General features: G+C 58.0%; 6 protein-coding genes across 6 annotated transcripts; 3 read left to right on the top strand and 3 right to left on the bottom strand.

Annotated features, from left to right (window-relative positions):
- Positions 1 to 545: 545 nt before the first annotated feature.
- On the top strand, positions 546 to 2,792 carry B0I36DRAFT_40106 (uncharacterized protein). Its single transcript, XM_046161694.1, has one exon. It carries the CDS (start codon positions 908 to 910, stop codon positions 2,504 to 2,506), a length of 1,599 nt encoding a protein of 532 aa, XP_046006778.1. The 5' UTR covers positions 546 to 907; the 3' UTR covers positions 2,507 to 2,792.
- Positions 2,640 to 3,416, bottom strand: B0I36DRAFT_368525 (cupin domain-containing protein; the record flags this gene model as incomplete). The annotated part of the gene is made up of 3 exons (XM_046159628.1): positions 2,640 to 2,878; positions 2,992 to 3,045; positions 3,251 to 3,416. The coding sequence occupies 3 exons, from the start codon at positions 3,414 to 3,416 to the stop codon at positions 2,640 to 2,642; spliced, it is 459 nt and encodes a 152-aa protein (XP_046006777.1).
- Positions 3,417 to 6,482: 3,066 nt separating this feature from the next.
- B0I36DRAFT_253809 (uncharacterized protein) lies at positions 6,483 to 7,940 on the top strand (the record flags this gene model as incomplete). The annotated part of the gene is made up of 2 exons (XM_046150783.1): positions 6,483 to 7,755; positions 7,816 to 7,940. 2 exons carry the CDS (start codon positions 6,483 to 6,485, stop codon positions 7,938 to 7,940), a joined length of 1,398 nt encoding a protein of 465 aa, XP_046006776.1.
- Positions 7,941 to 8,658: 718 nt separating this feature from the next.
- Positions 8,659 to 10,320, top strand: B0I36DRAFT_40072 (uncharacterized protein). Its single transcript, XM_046161685.1, has 2 exons — positions 8,659 to 9,530; positions 9,770 to 10,320. Exons 1-2 carry the CDS (start codon positions 8,782 to 8,784, stop codon positions 10,137 to 10,139), a joined length of 1,119 nt encoding a protein of 372 aa, XP_046006775.1. The 5' UTR covers positions 8,659 to 8,781; the 3' UTR covers positions 10,140 to 10,320.
- A 112-nt stretch (positions 10,321 to 10,432) lies between these two features.
- On the bottom strand, positions 10,433 to 12,620 carry B0I36DRAFT_298150 (uncharacterized protein). Its single transcript, XM_046151942.1, has 3 exons — positions 11,554 to 12,620; positions 11,175 to 11,477; positions 10,433 to 10,953 (listed from the first exon to the last, which is right to left on the bottom strand). The coding sequence occupies exons 1-3, from the start codon at positions 12,406 to 12,408 to the stop codon at positions 10,663 to 10,665; spliced, it is 1,449 nt and encodes a 482-aa protein (XP_046006774.1). The 5' UTR covers positions 12,409 to 12,620; the 3' UTR covers positions 10,433 to 10,662.
- Positions 12,621 to 13,132: 512 nt separating this feature from the next.
- On the bottom strand, positions 13,133 to 14,430 carry B0I36DRAFT_395368 (uncharacterized protein; the record flags this gene model as incomplete). The annotated part of the gene is made up of 3 exons (XM_046161523.1): positions 13,982 to 14,430; positions 13,602 to 13,900; positions 13,133 to 13,207 (listed from the first exon to the last, which is right to left on the bottom strand). The coding sequence occupies exons 1-3, from the start codon at positions 14,385 to 14,387 to the stop codon at positions 13,133 to 13,135; spliced, it is 780 nt and encodes a 259-aa protein (XP_046006773.1). The 5' UTR covers positions 14,388 to 14,430.
- Positions 14,431 to 15,713: the final 1,283 nt, after the last annotated feature.

The following is a 15,713-nucleotide window of genomic DNA, read 5'->3' as shown; positions in this document are numbered from 1 at the left end:
CTCGAGCTCACGAAGAAGGTTTCTTTTCATGTCGGAAGTTCGTAAGGACCTGTTTCCACACCAGTAGTTGACCAATCATGAAAACACAGGCAATTCCCGAATACGTGATTTCCCACAAGGAGAAGCGTATCGATTTCTACTAGTTGACATCCCGCCTGATGACCGCAGGCTTGCATGACAGACCCGAACAGGAAACACCTCAATACCGGCCAACTATTATTCATTTATCATTTGACGGAAACCAAAGAAATTTACTAAACACAAGCAACCGAGCTCAACCGTTTCAAGAGAATGGCTGTCGGCGAGTAGATGTGATTACCTAATCGCCTCTCAACAACTGGCTGCTCACACCATACCTGGCCTGTTGTCGCAGTGCCCGACCCCTGTAACATCCCATTCGAGATCGGCGTTTTGCACAGTAAACGAACCCCAGACTGGGGGGTTGCACGTCACCTGCCCGCCCCGGTTTCAAATCTCCCAGCCCAAAAGTCCTTGTGCCTGGACTCTCGACTGTGAAAGGAGTCCAGTCTTTCACACACACACACGCAATTTATTCATTTTCGAGCATCTTGCTGCCTAAACCAAAGATACCCTGAGGTAGCTTTATGAGGAGTTTGCTTTGGTTTTTCGTCGCAGTCGTCTTGTCTTTTCCGAACAACAGGCAGGTGGCACTCTCACCTGCAGGTCACACACAACACCACCGCCGCCAAGACATTTACACGCATCTCCAGCACACTTACGCTTAGGCACTCACCAGGTTGGGCACTGCAGACGGCACTCCCTCTCCTGCTGCACAAGGCGCCCATTTCACCACGGAGGGCAAGAACACAAGACGAGCTCTACCGACAAAGATTACAGAAAAAACAACCACCCCCCGCGCCAAGACCGCGCGCTCATTTCCCCAAGGATGATAGGAACCTCGCTCCCAGAGCTCATCTTCATCCGCATCAGCATCACCTTCCTGCGGTACACCACGCCGCTCATCTTTGCCTTCCTGGCCCTGCACGTGCTCGTCCAGCCGGCGTCCCTGCTCGTTACGACATGGTACAACCGCAGCCTCCTCGCCTACGCGGGGCTCGACGCGCTGTACTACCTCGCCGTCTGGCTGCCCTATAAGCGCCGCCTGAGGAGGGATGCGCGGTACCCACCGCCCATGCCGCGCGCCGAGCGCCGGCGGCTGCTCAAGAAGTGCCTCGACAACATGCCTGATCCGGAGCACTACCTGCGGATGTGGTTCCTTGGCGCGCCCGACGACGAGATCAGGCGGGAGAATGTGCGCGAGTTCCTGCTGTGGGCGTTTCTAGACAAGGGCCCGGAGCGGGAGACGGAGGATGATGTCGACGAGGTGGACGAGTACGTGCGATTGGTGGAGGAGGAAATGCACCGCACGTTCGCACCCGGCCGGGGCGCGGCAAAGTGTCTCCGCCTCACCATTGATGCTGTCGAGACCACGTATCGAACTATGGCGTGGTACTTCATCGTGGGCGCGGTGGACACGATGACGCACGTGCTACTCGCATGGCAAGGTTTCCGCTACTACGCGCAGGCCAGGTCGGCGCTCACTTCAGTCGTTCCTCTCCGGCTGCAGAGTCTGCTCCCGGGCGCACGATCAGAGGGCAAGGACATGGCATACTGGCACCGACCTCACACGGCATCGGACAAGATACCCATCGTCTTCTTGCATGGAATTGGCATTGGCTTGTGGCCATATGTGCCATTCTTCTCACGGCTCGCCCGATGCCAGCCCAGAGACGCACAGATTGGAGTCATTGCCATTGAAATGCTCCCTATCTCTTTCCGCCTGACCAATGATCCTCTACAGAAGCTCGAATACCTGCAGAATGTGACGGCCATTCTCGATGCTCGGGGATGGTCACGCTTTACCCTTGTCACACACTCTTTCGGAAGCGCCGTGGCTACTCATTATTTCAAGTCACCAGCACTGGGCCCGCGAGTCGAGGCGGCCGTCATGATAGACCCTGTCAGCATCATGCTGCAACTGCCCGACGTTGCGTACAACTTTACCAGGCGCAGCCCGCAGAGAGCCAATGAGTGGCTGCTGTGGTACTTTGCGAGCACGGACCCCGGCGTGGCTCACTGTCTGGGACGTCACTTCCATTGGAAGGAGAGTATCGCATGGAGGGAGGACTTGCTGGGTTTGCCGTCGGACTCCGCCCCCGACAGCGCAGATTTGGGGGCCAGAGGATGGGCTCGGAGGGTTGCAGTATGCCTTGCTGAGCGAGACCTCATTGTGGACACTCTAGCAGTGGCGCGATATCTGGCCGGGGGTGATGACTGGCGGCCGTCCAGTACGACGTTGGGTCCAGCGGCTGTGGCGCATCACAAGGAAGCCGAGTTCATCTCTCGCGATGGCATCGAGGTCGCGTGGTTCCCGGAGCTAGATCATGCCCAAGTCTTCGACTCGGCGGCTTCGACGCAGCAAATATGCAACATTGTGCAGCGCTATTGTTCCACAGATGTCGGAACAGAAGACAGCCGCCGCTGATCCGGGCGGTACAACTTCGGTTGTAAGTATTACCCCAGGGAACTGCATGTATATAAATAGCCCGAGACTTTAGATAAGGACACTCACAGAGCGTTCCAATACTCATACAGGCAACCCGCAAAGGGTGCGAGACTTAATCAGCAGGCACTTCCTCGCCGAAGAAGTCTGTCAGGTAGACCACTACCGGCTCGGGCCCGCTCCGTATCAAAATCCAGACGAATTCCTCGTCTGTGTCATTCACTTCTTGGTGTTCGGTCCAGGACGGAACCACGGCAAAATCGCCGGCAGACAGCTCCTGCCGCCGGGGCCCGGTCTCGTCACCTCGGTTGGTCACGAGGATGCCAGTGCCGGAAACTGCATATATGATTGTATCTGTGGGCAGCATGGTGAGCAGACCGGGCAAATAACGACCCTTACCCAGGCGAGCTAGGACCCCTGCTCGGCGGCTGAATCCCGACTTGGAAGGTTGAAGTCTATTGACTTACCCTGTTCTCCGTGGTGGTGTACTGCGGATGCACAGTTCGCCTTGGCGATAAGGACTGGGAATCGTCCAATAGAAGTCAGCTGGATATTCAGCATGCAGCCATGTCGCACTGCTGAGGCGCGAAGCGGTTGCGGGGTGGGCAGCCTAGCGAGGAGGATTTGGACACCTCGGGATACCACGTGTGGTGAATCACCTCCTTGAACCATACCCTTTCCCCCGCATCTCGGAAGAGCAAAAGCATGTCAAAAGACCAGCCTTACCAGTAGCGCACATCTTATCGCTCTTGCCGACAACGGCCCCCTGTCGGATCATCGGAGACTCATTGCCTGCGCGCTGCGCCTCAAGATCGTGTGCCTTGGTGACCTGAATTGTCGCGGGGACAATCATGGGTATGATGTCTGGCAGTAGGGCAAAAAGTCCTGCCATGGTGGTACGAGACGACAGGAGACAACAAGCTCCTATCTAGGGCAGGGCCGAGTCTGAAGATCTGTCGCGTGCCTGGCTTAATTGTTGGCGAATTGTGACTGGAGCTCTTCACAGAGGTCAACCTCGTCCAGAAAGCCGGAGTGGAACTGCTCGACAGGGTGAGGCAGGCAGGACGGAGGGCAGTTTCGTGAACTCGCGCTTTGCCAAGAGGGCCCACTGACGGAAGCAGCGCCAGGGATCTGATTCCGATTTGCCCTTTGTGCTCTGAGGACCTTGCTGAGCAGCGAGGGAGTCTTTTGCGCTGGCTGCTGCTCGCGAAACTGGTCGGGTGACCACGGTTGCAGGCGAATGAGGATGTGCAAAAAGTAAAGGTGGACGACAAGTGTAGGGCCAGCGGGAGCCAGTTACTGAGCTCGCTGTGATGCCAAAGTTGGCAGGTGCAATTGACTGGATGGGGGTTGGTTGCGCGACCTGGCCTGTGCTCTGGGCACTGCAACGTCGCTGCCGCTGGCTGCCGACTCCGCACCGTCCGTCTGATCTGTGGCTGCACGGGGGCCGGAGGGCTTGCAGCACCACAACAGCCCGCGCGCCTTGTTTCCCCAGCTTTTCACATTCCCACATGTGCCAGCCAGCCCAGCATGACCCGAACCTTGATGTCCAATCTACCGCAATTTCGGCAGGCCTCCATGGCAGCGACCATGGCTTCGCGGCTCCATTCTCCAGACTGCTAGCCCATCTGCCTGTACCATCAAGGCCACCTCCCTCTTCTGGCAAACCAACTGTGTTGCCTAGGCGTGCTCGACTAGCGCTGTCGACCTATTGCCCAGCTCTGTCCACATGATCCTTGGCAGCAAGCCTCGCCTTGTGCAGGCCGGCGGTTGTCCAGGTCTGGCAAGGTTGGCATATCGCAAGCGTGGCCGCCGGTAACGGAGCTCCAGGGTTGTCACTTGTTGTCTAGTTCCTGTCCTACCGCATGCCAAGGGCGTCGTACGGAACGCCATCCCAGGCTGCCGACGCTGGACCGCCTGGTGGCGTTGTCAAAGGGTCGGAATTGAGCGCGTCTAGCAAGCGCTTCCTGCCAACTGCGGGCCCCGAAAGAGGAAGCTCGACAGGGACAAGGGTTCCCAACCCGACGGGACTGGATCCGCCTGTGGCCACATCTGCAATCTTCACCCATGAGGACCCGGCGTATGTTGATCTACAAATCACAGCAACGTGCCCATGGGCAGACGTGTCCAGCATGACGACCAACAGCAGAGAACGGGAATATCTGAGGGATTAGCGGTGTGTCTGTTGAAGGAGGCACTTGCCTGTTCTGTCCTTGACATTGCAGACGGGGAGGGGGCATTTGCATGATCAGCCCTGTCCCATGGCATGGCCGAGCCGGTCTCGAGCACAACAGGCGTTGCTGGCGTTACAGAGCTCCCCCGGCCCGGCCAGCGGCAGCGGGCAGGAATCACGCAGCAAATGCAAGCCGAAATGCTTGGCATAGTTGCAGCCATTTGATGCTGGCTGAGCGCCAGCTGCCATGCGGCGTGACCCGGGGCCAATCATGATCACGCCATGAGGTGGACATTCTTGCGTTGCCGTCAGAATTAACATGTTGCAATGCTCGGCTTGGTTCCTCATGGCACAACTCAATCTTGAAGAGCCGAGAGCCCAGCCGCAAGCAGCAAAGATCCTCGCGGCGCAACAAACCCGCATGGGAGACGTGCTGAGAAAGAGGTGTGTACATGCCTGCAGGGCTTGAATAATGCCGGACCCAGCGGCGCGGCTCTGCAACCTTTGGGCATAACCCCTGAAGCCTGCGAGCATGGGCACAACGCCCAAGGTCGACCAACTCGAGTCGGCAGGCCGGCTTGGACACCAGGAGGAGACGGCAGCGTAGGCCCGACCTTAGCATGTTGTCGGCTCCTTTGTAGATAGTCGACGGCGGGTCTTTTGAGGTGAAGGGGACATACGGCTGCCTGTCTGGGCACAAGGGGAGGTCCACAACACCCGCCCACATGGTGCCTGCTTGATGAGGTTTGGCTTGGCTGCCAATGCGCAATGCCCAGCCCTGGCACCGCACGCACCTGGGCTCTCTCTCTGGACGGGACTTGGGCGCTGTACGTACTATGTGCAGCGCATGGTGCAGTGGGATGCACCGCGCGGCTGAGCCGCTCAGCACGGGCATCCTCCTCTGATGTGCACAAGCACCCTCACAATATTTGAAACCGCTTCCAGCCCGCACAGTCTCTCTCTTTTCTCTCCTCACATCCTGGTCCCGGCCCTCTCTTCTGCGACACCGCATCCCTCGACCTGCGACTGCTGCTCACCTGCAAGCCAATGCTGACCGGCTGCCGGGACTCAACGGGCTCCTCGACAGGGCCGTGTCCGCATCCGCCTTCTGTCCCCAAATTCAGACTTTGAGGACCCCAAGCCGCCTGCACGGCAGTGCTTGTCGTCATCATTTACCAGGGGTGGAGCCGCAGCAACGCCCGCCTCTCTGTGCACCGTAAATCACACCTGCATAACACAGCCAGCGGCCTTTCATTCTAACCCTCGTACTCGACCTGCTCAGTGCTGGTTGGCTGTTTCTCTCTTCTGGGCAGGTCGAATCCCATCTCACTGTTGCTCGAGGCTCAACCTGCCTGCTGTGGCGTCCAGGCTCATGTCCTCATGGACTCCCACGCTCCACGCCAAGGTCGAGAGCGGCAGCTGCCCTACGTCCAGAAGCGGAACCAAAACTCGTCGTCTTCTTCCGCAACACAGGACTCTGACGCGGCAAGCGAGCCGCCGACTTACACGGTCAATGTGCACAACCCTACAGTTTCATACGGCGGCATCGACCCAGAGATCGAGGAAAACATACACTTCATACCAGACGTCTCGGACCGCGGCCTCCGTGTGCCTGGCACACGGCTCGGCGACAAATCAAACTCCCAGGCTGCCAAGCGTCGCCTCTCACCAAGTCCCTTTCGGTCCACCAAAGGTGTGTATTCACCCCTCGGGGACACAGACTACCCCAAGGACGTATGCTCACCCACACCCTCTTTCACAGGCGAGAAGCAAATGAGCACAATCATGGGCCCGGCAGAACCCTTTTGTGGTCTGCTGAAGCTGCCCTCAGAACTCATCGACGCCATCTTCACTTTTCTGTCACCCCTCGATCTTGCTGCCTTGTCGCTCACGTGTAGGAAGCTGAACGAGCATGCCTCCACGGACCTGCACTGGCAACAGCGAGTCCTCGCCAATCTGCCAGGGAACCGCATCACTACGCCGTACCCATGCGAAAGCTGGCGCGAACTGTATGCTTCCCACGACCCGCACTGGTTCCTGACGAGGTACAGGATATGGTTCTGCGATAGAGAGCTCACCGGACACATGATTGTTGTCCGGTATGACGCTCGACGAGGCTGCATTGAAGGGTATCGCATGGTCGTGAGTAGGGAGGCAGCCGGTGTCCAGACATGGGTGGCAGACAGCGACGTCCACATCCATTTCTTCAAGCCGATCGTCAACCTTCATATGGACAAGCCGGTACTTCAGCTGAATGCTCGTCGATACAATGCTGCGAAGAAACAGGACGAGTCCGAAGCCACGCAAAGAGGGAGACAAGGCTGGCGGCGTGCAGAGTATCCTATGCAACTGAACACCAGGTCAGACCCACGGCACAGCAACATCCTGCTCGCGAAGCGTCTCGAGGAGCACGACTACGATCACATATTGGAGAACGCGTTCCCCTATGGCAATGTGTGGCCCCCGCCCAATATTCCCGCGACGGACCGGGTCATTGGTAAACCGGCAGGCCTGCATCGGCTTCCCTCGCCTGACAGTGAAGCCGAAGAGCCGTTTTGGCGGGTGGAAAGCCGAGACGACATGTCAGAAACGACTTTCAGGATACGGCACTACTTGGATCTCGGCACACCGTCCTTGGCGGTGGCCTTGGGCGAAGAAATCTCTACCTACTCCACCCTGGACCCCGGCTTGTACACGCCGACTGCGGAGAAGCCCTGGCGGGGCATCTGGGTCGGCGATTACAGTGGGCACGGCTGCGAGTTCCTGCTCATCAACCAGCCGGAAGTGCCCGGTGAAAGCGACGAGGCGCCCCTCGAAAGGGAGCCTGGTGAGACGGAGGAGGAATTCCAGGCCCGATTCCTGCGCGAGCGTGTGCACCGCGGTCGGCTCGAGGCGATCAAGCTGACGGGCGACCCGAATGTCCCCCGCGGCGAGTACACTTTCGTTGCCGATGACCTCGGACCCCGTGGATTTGTGGGAGTAGCGCAGGAGGAGCCGTTCCAGGGCGCGCGGATCGTAAAGAGCCGAGGCCACATCGCTGCGGAAGGTTTCTACCATGGTAAGTCTGAGCAGAAGGATATCTGACAAGTCCCTGAGCCGCTGCTTACATGAACTACAGATAAGTACATGGAGTCGCAGCTTATCATGGTCTCGCACAATCGGCTAGCACAGTACTGGGTGGGATTTGGTCACATCAGCTTCTTCGAACGCGTGGACATTGACCAGTTCCTGGTGCCACGGTAAATGGCAAGGATCGTTGTCACTGGACATTATGAGTGAGTGTGTATGGGCACATATAGCATTGGGTTGGCGGTCATGTACACGTATATAGTATGAGATACCCCGGAGCATCGTCTCCTAATGTTAATATCTTGCGTCCTTCCTGTGCTCTTGCTTGCGTTGCAAGTGCCCAGGCCTTCCCACAAGCGACAAGCGCGGGGTTTATCGGGACCTTTGAGCGATTAGCACTGGCCCATGCGCCACCAACCCCTGCTAGCGTCGACGACGTCATGCAAAATCATCACCACCAGCCACAAGGGTTGCAATGCGAACCGCCATCACAAGCCATCAGTCAGCATCATTTCCTGTCGCGCGTATTCCCAGACCAAGGCCTGTGCAGGTGGCAAACAGCGGGATCCGACCGTAGCTAGCGGGCTTCTTTTCAGTTGTCTTGCGACCGCGTTCTGCCCACCCGTGGGGGAGGTACGTCACGTAGTTGATAGTGTGACATGAGACAAACGTTGCAGATCCGGCATCGATGTCCATGGAGGAAGAGCTTTCGACTGACACGTGCAGCCAGTTCACCAAGGGTACAGAGATTCTTTCCTGCCATTCCATGTCACGGCGGCACTTGTCTCTTTTCCTCAGGACGATCTACACACAAACTACTCTGCACTAGCAGTACTTGCCATCAGGCACATTTCAAGGTCGCTCAACATCATTGATTCACTCCACTTCAGCCAGCTTTGCACTCTTAGACATCACAGCCGGCGTTTTTCTCGTGTCTCACCATCTGGGGAACCCGTAGTGTAATCTCTCGTGGACAAAATCACCACCACTACAGAAATACAAACCACCAACAGCCATGGCGGACAAGTACGTCATCCGGGTCACGGCGGGGCCGGACTACGACATTGACAACCACACGGTCGTGCCCGTGAACGCGCCCGAGACGGTTAAGGTCAGCACGGCGCACGGCGACGTGGAGCTCAACGTGCGCATCCAGGACTACGCGGGCCTGCCGCGCAACTCGCCCTCGACGTCGCCCTACTTCTCCCTGGAGCCGCACAAGACCAGCAATGACCGGTACAGCATCGCCATCCGCTTCACGCCCAAGAACCCGGACGGCGGCGACGGTGGCGGCATCTCTGGCGGCGACCTGCAGTTCGGCAACGACTTTGACCACCCCATCCGCGACAAGCTACCCCCCGGGTTCAGCTACGCCATGAACATAGTCAAGTGGTGGATCGACCCGGGCCTCGACGGCGACGCGTACGCTGACGAGCCGTACCTGTACGGGCCGGGCCTGTCCTCCTTCAACGCGCTGCACGTGGGCCAGGGCGAGCACGACCCTGCCAAGGGCGGGCTCGTGGTCGAGGAAGGCGGCGACGAGGCCGGGCTCGAGGCCCGCCGCGCGGTGGGCGCGCCCGACACGGCCAAGGAGCGCATGAAGTGGGCGCTCAAGCAGGACGCCAAGAGCAGGTGGGTGTACGAGCACGGCAGGACGTACTGCTTCGACTTTTTCAACCCGTACCTCGACTTCAACGACTTTGCGCTGCGGCTGCCGGGCTTCACCCTGCCCATCATGAAGTACTGGGACGGTCAGCCTTTGAGGTGAGTTTCCATATCTCTTCTTTTTCTTTACCCCCTATTTCCCTTTCCCTTCGTCCTTCCTCCCTCCCTTTTCCCCCTGAAATCCCTAATCGGATCTTTCCTCATGCGGAAAGAGGGGTGGGAAGGGGTGGATGGAACAAAAGCAAAACACAAAAACATATTTATTTTGGTTCGAGAGTGGTACACGATTTTCTTACTCGTCTTTCTCCCACCTCCGTTCGGCCCCCCACGTATAGCAGCAGTGACGGCAAGCCAACCCACAAGCCGAAACGCTCACACACACTCAGATATGTGTTGCGCAACCGCTCCACGGCCGACACGTACCTGGTCGTCCTGTTCACGCTGTACCTCAAGGAGGACGTCAACGAGGACGGCAGCCTCAAGGACGCGGCGCTCAAGGCCACCAAGGAGGACAAGGAGATGGCCAGGGAGTCGGGAAAGATCTCCTCCTCATCCGGCGCTTCTGGTCAGGAGGAGGAAAAGGGCAACAACAGCAAGCACGAGGAGGACTACGAGGAGGCGAGGAAACACTTTGAGAAGCTGGGCGTGAGCAAGAGCCATGACGATGCCGCGGCGCCGGCAGCGGAGAACGATGATGATGTGGATTAGACAGGGGAGAACGCGACATCTTACGGCAGTCGGCTTGTGCATGTGCTGGTCGGTGCAAGTGGTTGGAAATCCAAAAGCACCATCCTGTAGAACTCATCCACATAGAGAGCATTTCCAATTAATGAACACTTGCTTTCGAGACTGTATTTGTCACTTCAGAGGACGCCAGCGGCGGCTGTGGCAGTCGGACGGCATGGCGGTTCATGATGCTGGACTCTCCTTCACGATCAGAGTCACATGGTCTTCAGGTACGTGTCATGTTACGATTTAGCTATTTGTACAAACCTTTCTAACTCGACTGGGATGATTTATGCCGGCTGTCCACGCTGGGTGTCCATGATTACGTCCCGTTAAATTCCAATGTCTTCTCGCTGTTGTATGCCATCGGACTATCCCTACAGCCCCAGTCCCTGCGCGCATCCGTGTTACCAGGCAAGCGAGGTTATCTTTCCCGTCATAGTTATCTCTCCGCAGCCGGGTGAGCTGCTGTGATGATGACGGAGCAGATCCACGACTTTGCGATCTACTTCTCCGTCGCCACGATTCCCCGCGTCGACTCCTCCGAAGACGACGCCTGCTTGGCGGCACTAGCACCGGCAGGGCTACTACCGCTTGCACCGGAAGAAGAACCAACGGCGAGGGCAGCGACCTGCTCGGGTGTGCACTTGACCGCCGGGCCGTCCGGGTTTGGGTCATTGTAGGGTTTCACGCCCATCTGCGCCCAAGCCTGGGCGGACATGAGCTCCTCGTGCTTCTCCTTGCCGCGGAAAAGCAGTTCCGCGTTGCCGTCACTGAGGTAGCTGACCGACTTTGTCTATTTTTTGGTGAGGGGAAAGTGTGAGTAAGTTGCCGCCACTGTCATACGCAAGTGCATTCAACTCAAAACAGGACGAAAATTGGGCTTGGGGTAAGGGTTTACTTTGAAGGCGCAGGGATACATGACGTGGTCCTTTGGTGTAGGGAATAACAGAACAAGAGTACCGGGACGATTTGTTCTTGCCATGCCCTTGCGAAGGAGTGGTGAGAGAAACTTACAATTCCGAGCGTCAACTTGATAACACCATCGCCCCAGAACGGCTTGTACTTGTTTGTCGGCGCCTTGCCCTTCGCCGCGAGGACGACGTTGCTCGCAGCGACTGCGGCCTGGGTGTACGCGAATCGCGCATTGGGGTTCTTGATGCCCGTGTCGCTCACGTCGCCGCAGACGTACACATTTGGGAGCGAGTCGTCGTCGATCTGCAACGTCGGCTTTACGGACACTTTACCTGAGGTGGCAATGGAGGCCGGTGCGAGGTTCAAAAGGATGTCGGAGGACGGCTTCTGTCCGGCGCAGTTGATCTAACAAAGCGGTGTTAAAATGATATCATTGTAGGAGACTCGATGGTTGCAGCTTCGGGGTTGTGGCTGGACTTACCAAGAGGTCGTACTCGATCTTCCTACCCGAGCTTAGGATGAGTGAATGCTCATCCGACTCAGACTTGGTCGCCCGCTCTCCAAGTAGGAGCTCGACGCCCAGAGCCTCCAGGCCTTTCTTCGCTTCTTGCTGCAGCTCTGGCCCGAAGCGGTGCATTACTGCATCTCGCGAGTGGACAAGCGTGACCGACTTGGCTGGGTACTTCTCCTTGGCATCAGTGGCTAGCTCCACGCCTGCCGCACCGCCGCCGACCACGACAATCTTTTCAGACTGTGCGATCCTCGCTTGGAACTTCTTGAGCAGCTCGACACCAGTCGCCCTGTCGTTACTGCCCACGCGAGAAGGTAGGCCGTCCGTAGCTCCCGAGCCCGTCGCGATGACCAGGAACTCATAGGGGATCTCGATGCCAGCATCTTTTAGGAGGACTGTGTCCCCGCTAAGGCTGGCGACTCTGTCCTGTACCCATCGCAGTCTTTGGCTGGGAATGCCCTTGAGCAGTCCGCCGTACGGAATGAAGGCTTTGTCCTCGTGACTGACCACGCAACAGCGGGGCAGCACCCACGTGAAATGGAAGTGCGAGTGAGGCTCTATGACGATGACCCGGAAAGGGCTGCCCGAGGGCAGGCTAGTTGCAATCAACTTGGCCGCTTGATACCCCGCAAACGAGGCGCCGACGACGACGATGTTGCGTATTTCCGACTCTGGGATGTCTGACAGAGCACGGGCTGCGTTTTTGGAGAAAGGAGCGGAGAGGAGTGCGAGCAGTGCCTGGCCGGTGATCTTGCCAATGAAGGCGAAGACGAAGGCAGTGAACTTGGCGACCAAGAGCGTCTTGCCGACCGCGCGAGAGGCCATGCTGGTTGCTTGTTTGGGGTGAGGCTGGACTGTCGCCGAGACAAGGCGGGCTGTAGATAGGAAGCGGACTCGGTGGTATCGTGTGAACTGGGCGTCTAGACGTCAAGGTGTTGTCTGATGCCGAGGACGCGCAAATGTCGTCGAGGCCGTCAATGCTTTGTGGAAGATGGTTGCCTGGCTGCTTGGGCCGCGGAAGGACCGCGGAGACTGGCCCTTGCTTCGAGTAAAAGGCACAAGAGGGTGGCTCACCACGCGTGGCCGTGGAAAGAGGGAAGCCCGGCGATCCGACTTTCGGTCGGGGTTAAGCCACGCTGGTGGTGGTGTGCGCTTGGACCCTGGACCTGTACCCTCGCACGTGCTGGATGGACCCGAACTCTGGGCTGGAACATGAACCAGAGCCACGGGGCCGGCAGGCGATGTCGGAACGCCAGAAGAAACCATTTATGAGCAGGCACGAGCCCGAGTCGGGGCTCGTACGGCCGAGTGCAAGACCGGGGCGGACATAACAAAGGGGCGGGACGGAGATGATTTAGATCAGATAAAGCGGCTTGGCAGCAGCTAGGCCCGGCGGGGGAAGGTGCCAGTCCCCGTCAAACCTAGCGCGTCGCAGTGCCCCACCACCCCTGCCTAGGTAGGACACCCCACCGCATTAGTCAGGCGGTTTCTGATCAGATAATGCACGGCCGTGGGGCTCCCCCCCTGGCAGCTGGCCAACATCCCTTCTTCAGCTCGTAAAGCTAACTACGCCAACAACAACCCACCAGCGTCTCCCTGTGAGCAGATTCTTCTCACTGCGCCGCTATCCCAGCAGTCTCAGAGACACAGAAATTATGTTATCCGCCGCAGAATCCTGAGTCATCTCGACACCAGACAGTCTTGACACAAGCAAGTCGGCCACAAGAAACGCTCTTGCGTTGCGTCGAGGGTTTAAACTCGAAGCATGGGTGACATCGGCACTTGGCAACAAACCCACACCCACACCCTGGTCACGCCCCGCGGCATTGCTGGAAAATCTCGTTCGCATTCCATGTACAAGCTTCTCACGTCCCTTTGGGGCCCACCTGCCACCTGACCCTGGTCTCCCGATCTGATTACACAGCGTCCACCGACACGGCGCAAATATCTCGCTTCTCGGCCACCGGTACCGCCTCCTCTGCCTTGGTCGCGGCCGCTGCTGTTGGCCGCGGCGCCGCCAAGCTCGGATACCCGCTCGCAATCCAGTCCGCAAAGGTCAGCTCGCCCGCGCTCGCAGGCATCCGCACCATCAGCGGCACCTCGATGTCCTGCTCGATCCCCAGCACTTCGGCCTTGTGCACAATCCGCTCCGGCAGCTCCTCAAAGCCCAGCTTCTTATACAGCCCAACCGTAGTCGGCGACGACTCAAAATACAGCGGCAGGCACAGCTGGTTGGCCGTGAAGATTGCAAACTCGAGCAGTGCCCGGCCTGCGTGACGTCCCTGGTACTCGGGCACCACCCCCATTACGTGGCAGTCTGTACAATTAGTCAGCTTGTCCTAATGGAGGTCGGAATGGCCCCCCTCCTCCCCTGGCAGCTCTCGAGTCAACAACTTACAGACGTGCTTGTGTCCACCAAACAGCTTCTCCCGCATAGCCGCCAGCGGGCCAACCACAGCCTCTGCCCGCTCCCGGTCCTTGCCCTCCAGCCACGGGATGCCGCCAAACTTGCGCTCCTCCTCAGTCCGCTCACGCATGAGGATATCGGCTAGGGCCATGCCAATCGTCTCGCCCGTCTCGTTGTCGACACACTTGAACGTGTACTGCATATCCGCCTGGTGCCACCATGCCAGCGTGCCCTTGGCGTGCTCCTCGCGGAAGCCTGGTAAGTCCACCGTACCGTTGGGGAACATGACATCCAGCATCAGCCGCGCCATGCCCTCGTTCTGGAACGACGCAAAGTACACATCGTACACCTTCTTGATGTCGGGGATCAGCGCGGGGAGAACAACGGGGATACCCATCGTGGATAGTGTGACTAGGTGTTCTGAGCGTGCACGTTCTGGGGTTTCAGGAATGGATGCGGAACTTGAAGTTCTGCAGTTCCCACAAGGCTCGAGGAGCACAGACTGTTGCTTATATACGCCTGGAGGACGTCGCCCCTTCGCATTATTCCAGGGCTCTCTGCTATGCGAGAAGCAAGGCCAGCCGAGGCTGGAGAGAGAACCCACGAGAAGCCTGCGCATTTTCCTCCCTTGCTTCTCAGCTCGAACAAGTCGGCTCCGTCTTGGGCGACGCGATGTAGTTGACTAGTTTGGCGCTGGCACTTCTCTCGGACCCCTGACTCCACCCATTTCGTTATCTGATCCGAACCCTGCACACCACACCACTACAATGAGGTGACGCCTGCAAGCCGCTGAAAGTTAGTCAGGGTTCATCCTGGTAAGTGTAACTTTAGTCTCTATTGTCAAGTTTTGCTTCTCTGTCCCCTCCCTCTTGCTCCCCCACGGCTTCTCAAGAAGCATATTCTCGCTGCTTCTCAATAGCACGAGCCTCGTACCTCATCGGGACTCTTTGTGACATCGGCATGGCTACATCTCTGGGGAAAGGAGACTGTTCTGGTTATCCCAACGGAAGTGCCAAAGACGGCTCAGACGAGGCATGGTCCAACGAGCCCTGCCCGCTTCTCTTTGCGACCAGGTCCACGGCTTGATACAACCTTGCCAATGCGAGCCCATCGGGTCGGTCTAGTGCCACCGTTCAAGCCACACGATCGCTTGCTATGCACTCCATCTAGACCATGTCCAATCGGGTAGGATGAATCCGAACTGGCAAGTAATAGCCTAGTCGGCGCGCTGGCCCATGCTGCTGTAACCCACCAATCCCGGCAATGCCCTAGCCAAGGGCCGGACAACAAACCGTGTACACAAGCGGCTACTACACCTACGGAACTCGTACCGACCCTGTATTGCCCAGTCCCTTGTTTCCACTTTCACGAGCTGAGCGCGGTATGATACCACCGTCCCACCCCCCAGCCGGCAACCCCGGCGATCACCACAGGATGCCCAGATGGAGTTGGGACTTTCCCAGTCTGGCAAACGAAGGGAGAGCCCGGGTCGCCGTTGTGAATGAGCTCAGATCATGGGGGTTCTTGTCACTCCGGCTTCGGGGGACCAGAGGGGGGTTTGGCTTGCTCCAGGATGTCGAGCTGTCTGACTTTTGAGCATGCGACGCCTGCTGCATGGATGAACTTGGAAAAGGAACTTTGCTGGCCTGCAGGGCACCCAGTGTCCGCAATGGTCCTCGAAGGTCATTGGCGCCCCGGGATGATGATGAAGAACAAGGCAGGT

Source organism: Microdochium trichocladiopsis (assembly GCF_020744255.1).
Source record: "Microdochium trichocladiopsis strain MPI-CAGE-CH-0230 chromosome Unknown B0I36scaffold_11, whole genome shotgun sequence".
NCBI classification, from domain to species: Eukaryota; Fungi; Ascomycota; class Sordariomycetes; order Xylariales; family Microdochiaceae; genus Microdochium; species Microdochium trichocladiopsis.
The sequence above is the reverse complement of the archived record's forward strand: the minus strand, read 5'-3'. Positions and strand labels throughout refer to the sequence as shown.

Bases quoted from the DNA above. Each gene is read 5' to 3' on its own strand.
- B0I36DRAFT_40106 (XM_046161694.1), top strand. From the start codon at position 908: ATGATAGGAACCTCGCTCCCAGAGCTCATCTTCATCCGCATCAGCATC.
- B0I36DRAFT_40072 (XM_046161685.1), top strand. From the start codon at position 8,782: ATGGCGGACAAGTACGTCATCCGGGTCACGGCGGGGCCGGACTACGAC. The intron at 9,531-9,769 runs GTGAGTTTCCAT...CACGTATAGCAG, and splicing joins TGGGACGGTCAGCCTTTGAG to CAGTGACGGCAAGCCAACCC.
- B0I36DRAFT_298150 (XM_046151942.1), bottom strand. From the start codon at position 12,408: ATGGCCTCTCGCGCGGTCGGCAAGACGCTCTTGGTCGCCAAGTTCACT. The intron at 11,478-11,553 runs GTAAGTCCAGCC...CCGCTTTGTTAG, and splicing joins AGATCGAGTACGACCTCTTG to ATCAACTGCGCCGGACAGAA. The intron at 10,954-11,174 runs GTAAGTTTCTCT...ACCAAAAAATAG, and splicing joins TCAAGTTGACGCTCGGAATT to ACAAAGTCGGTCAGCTACCT.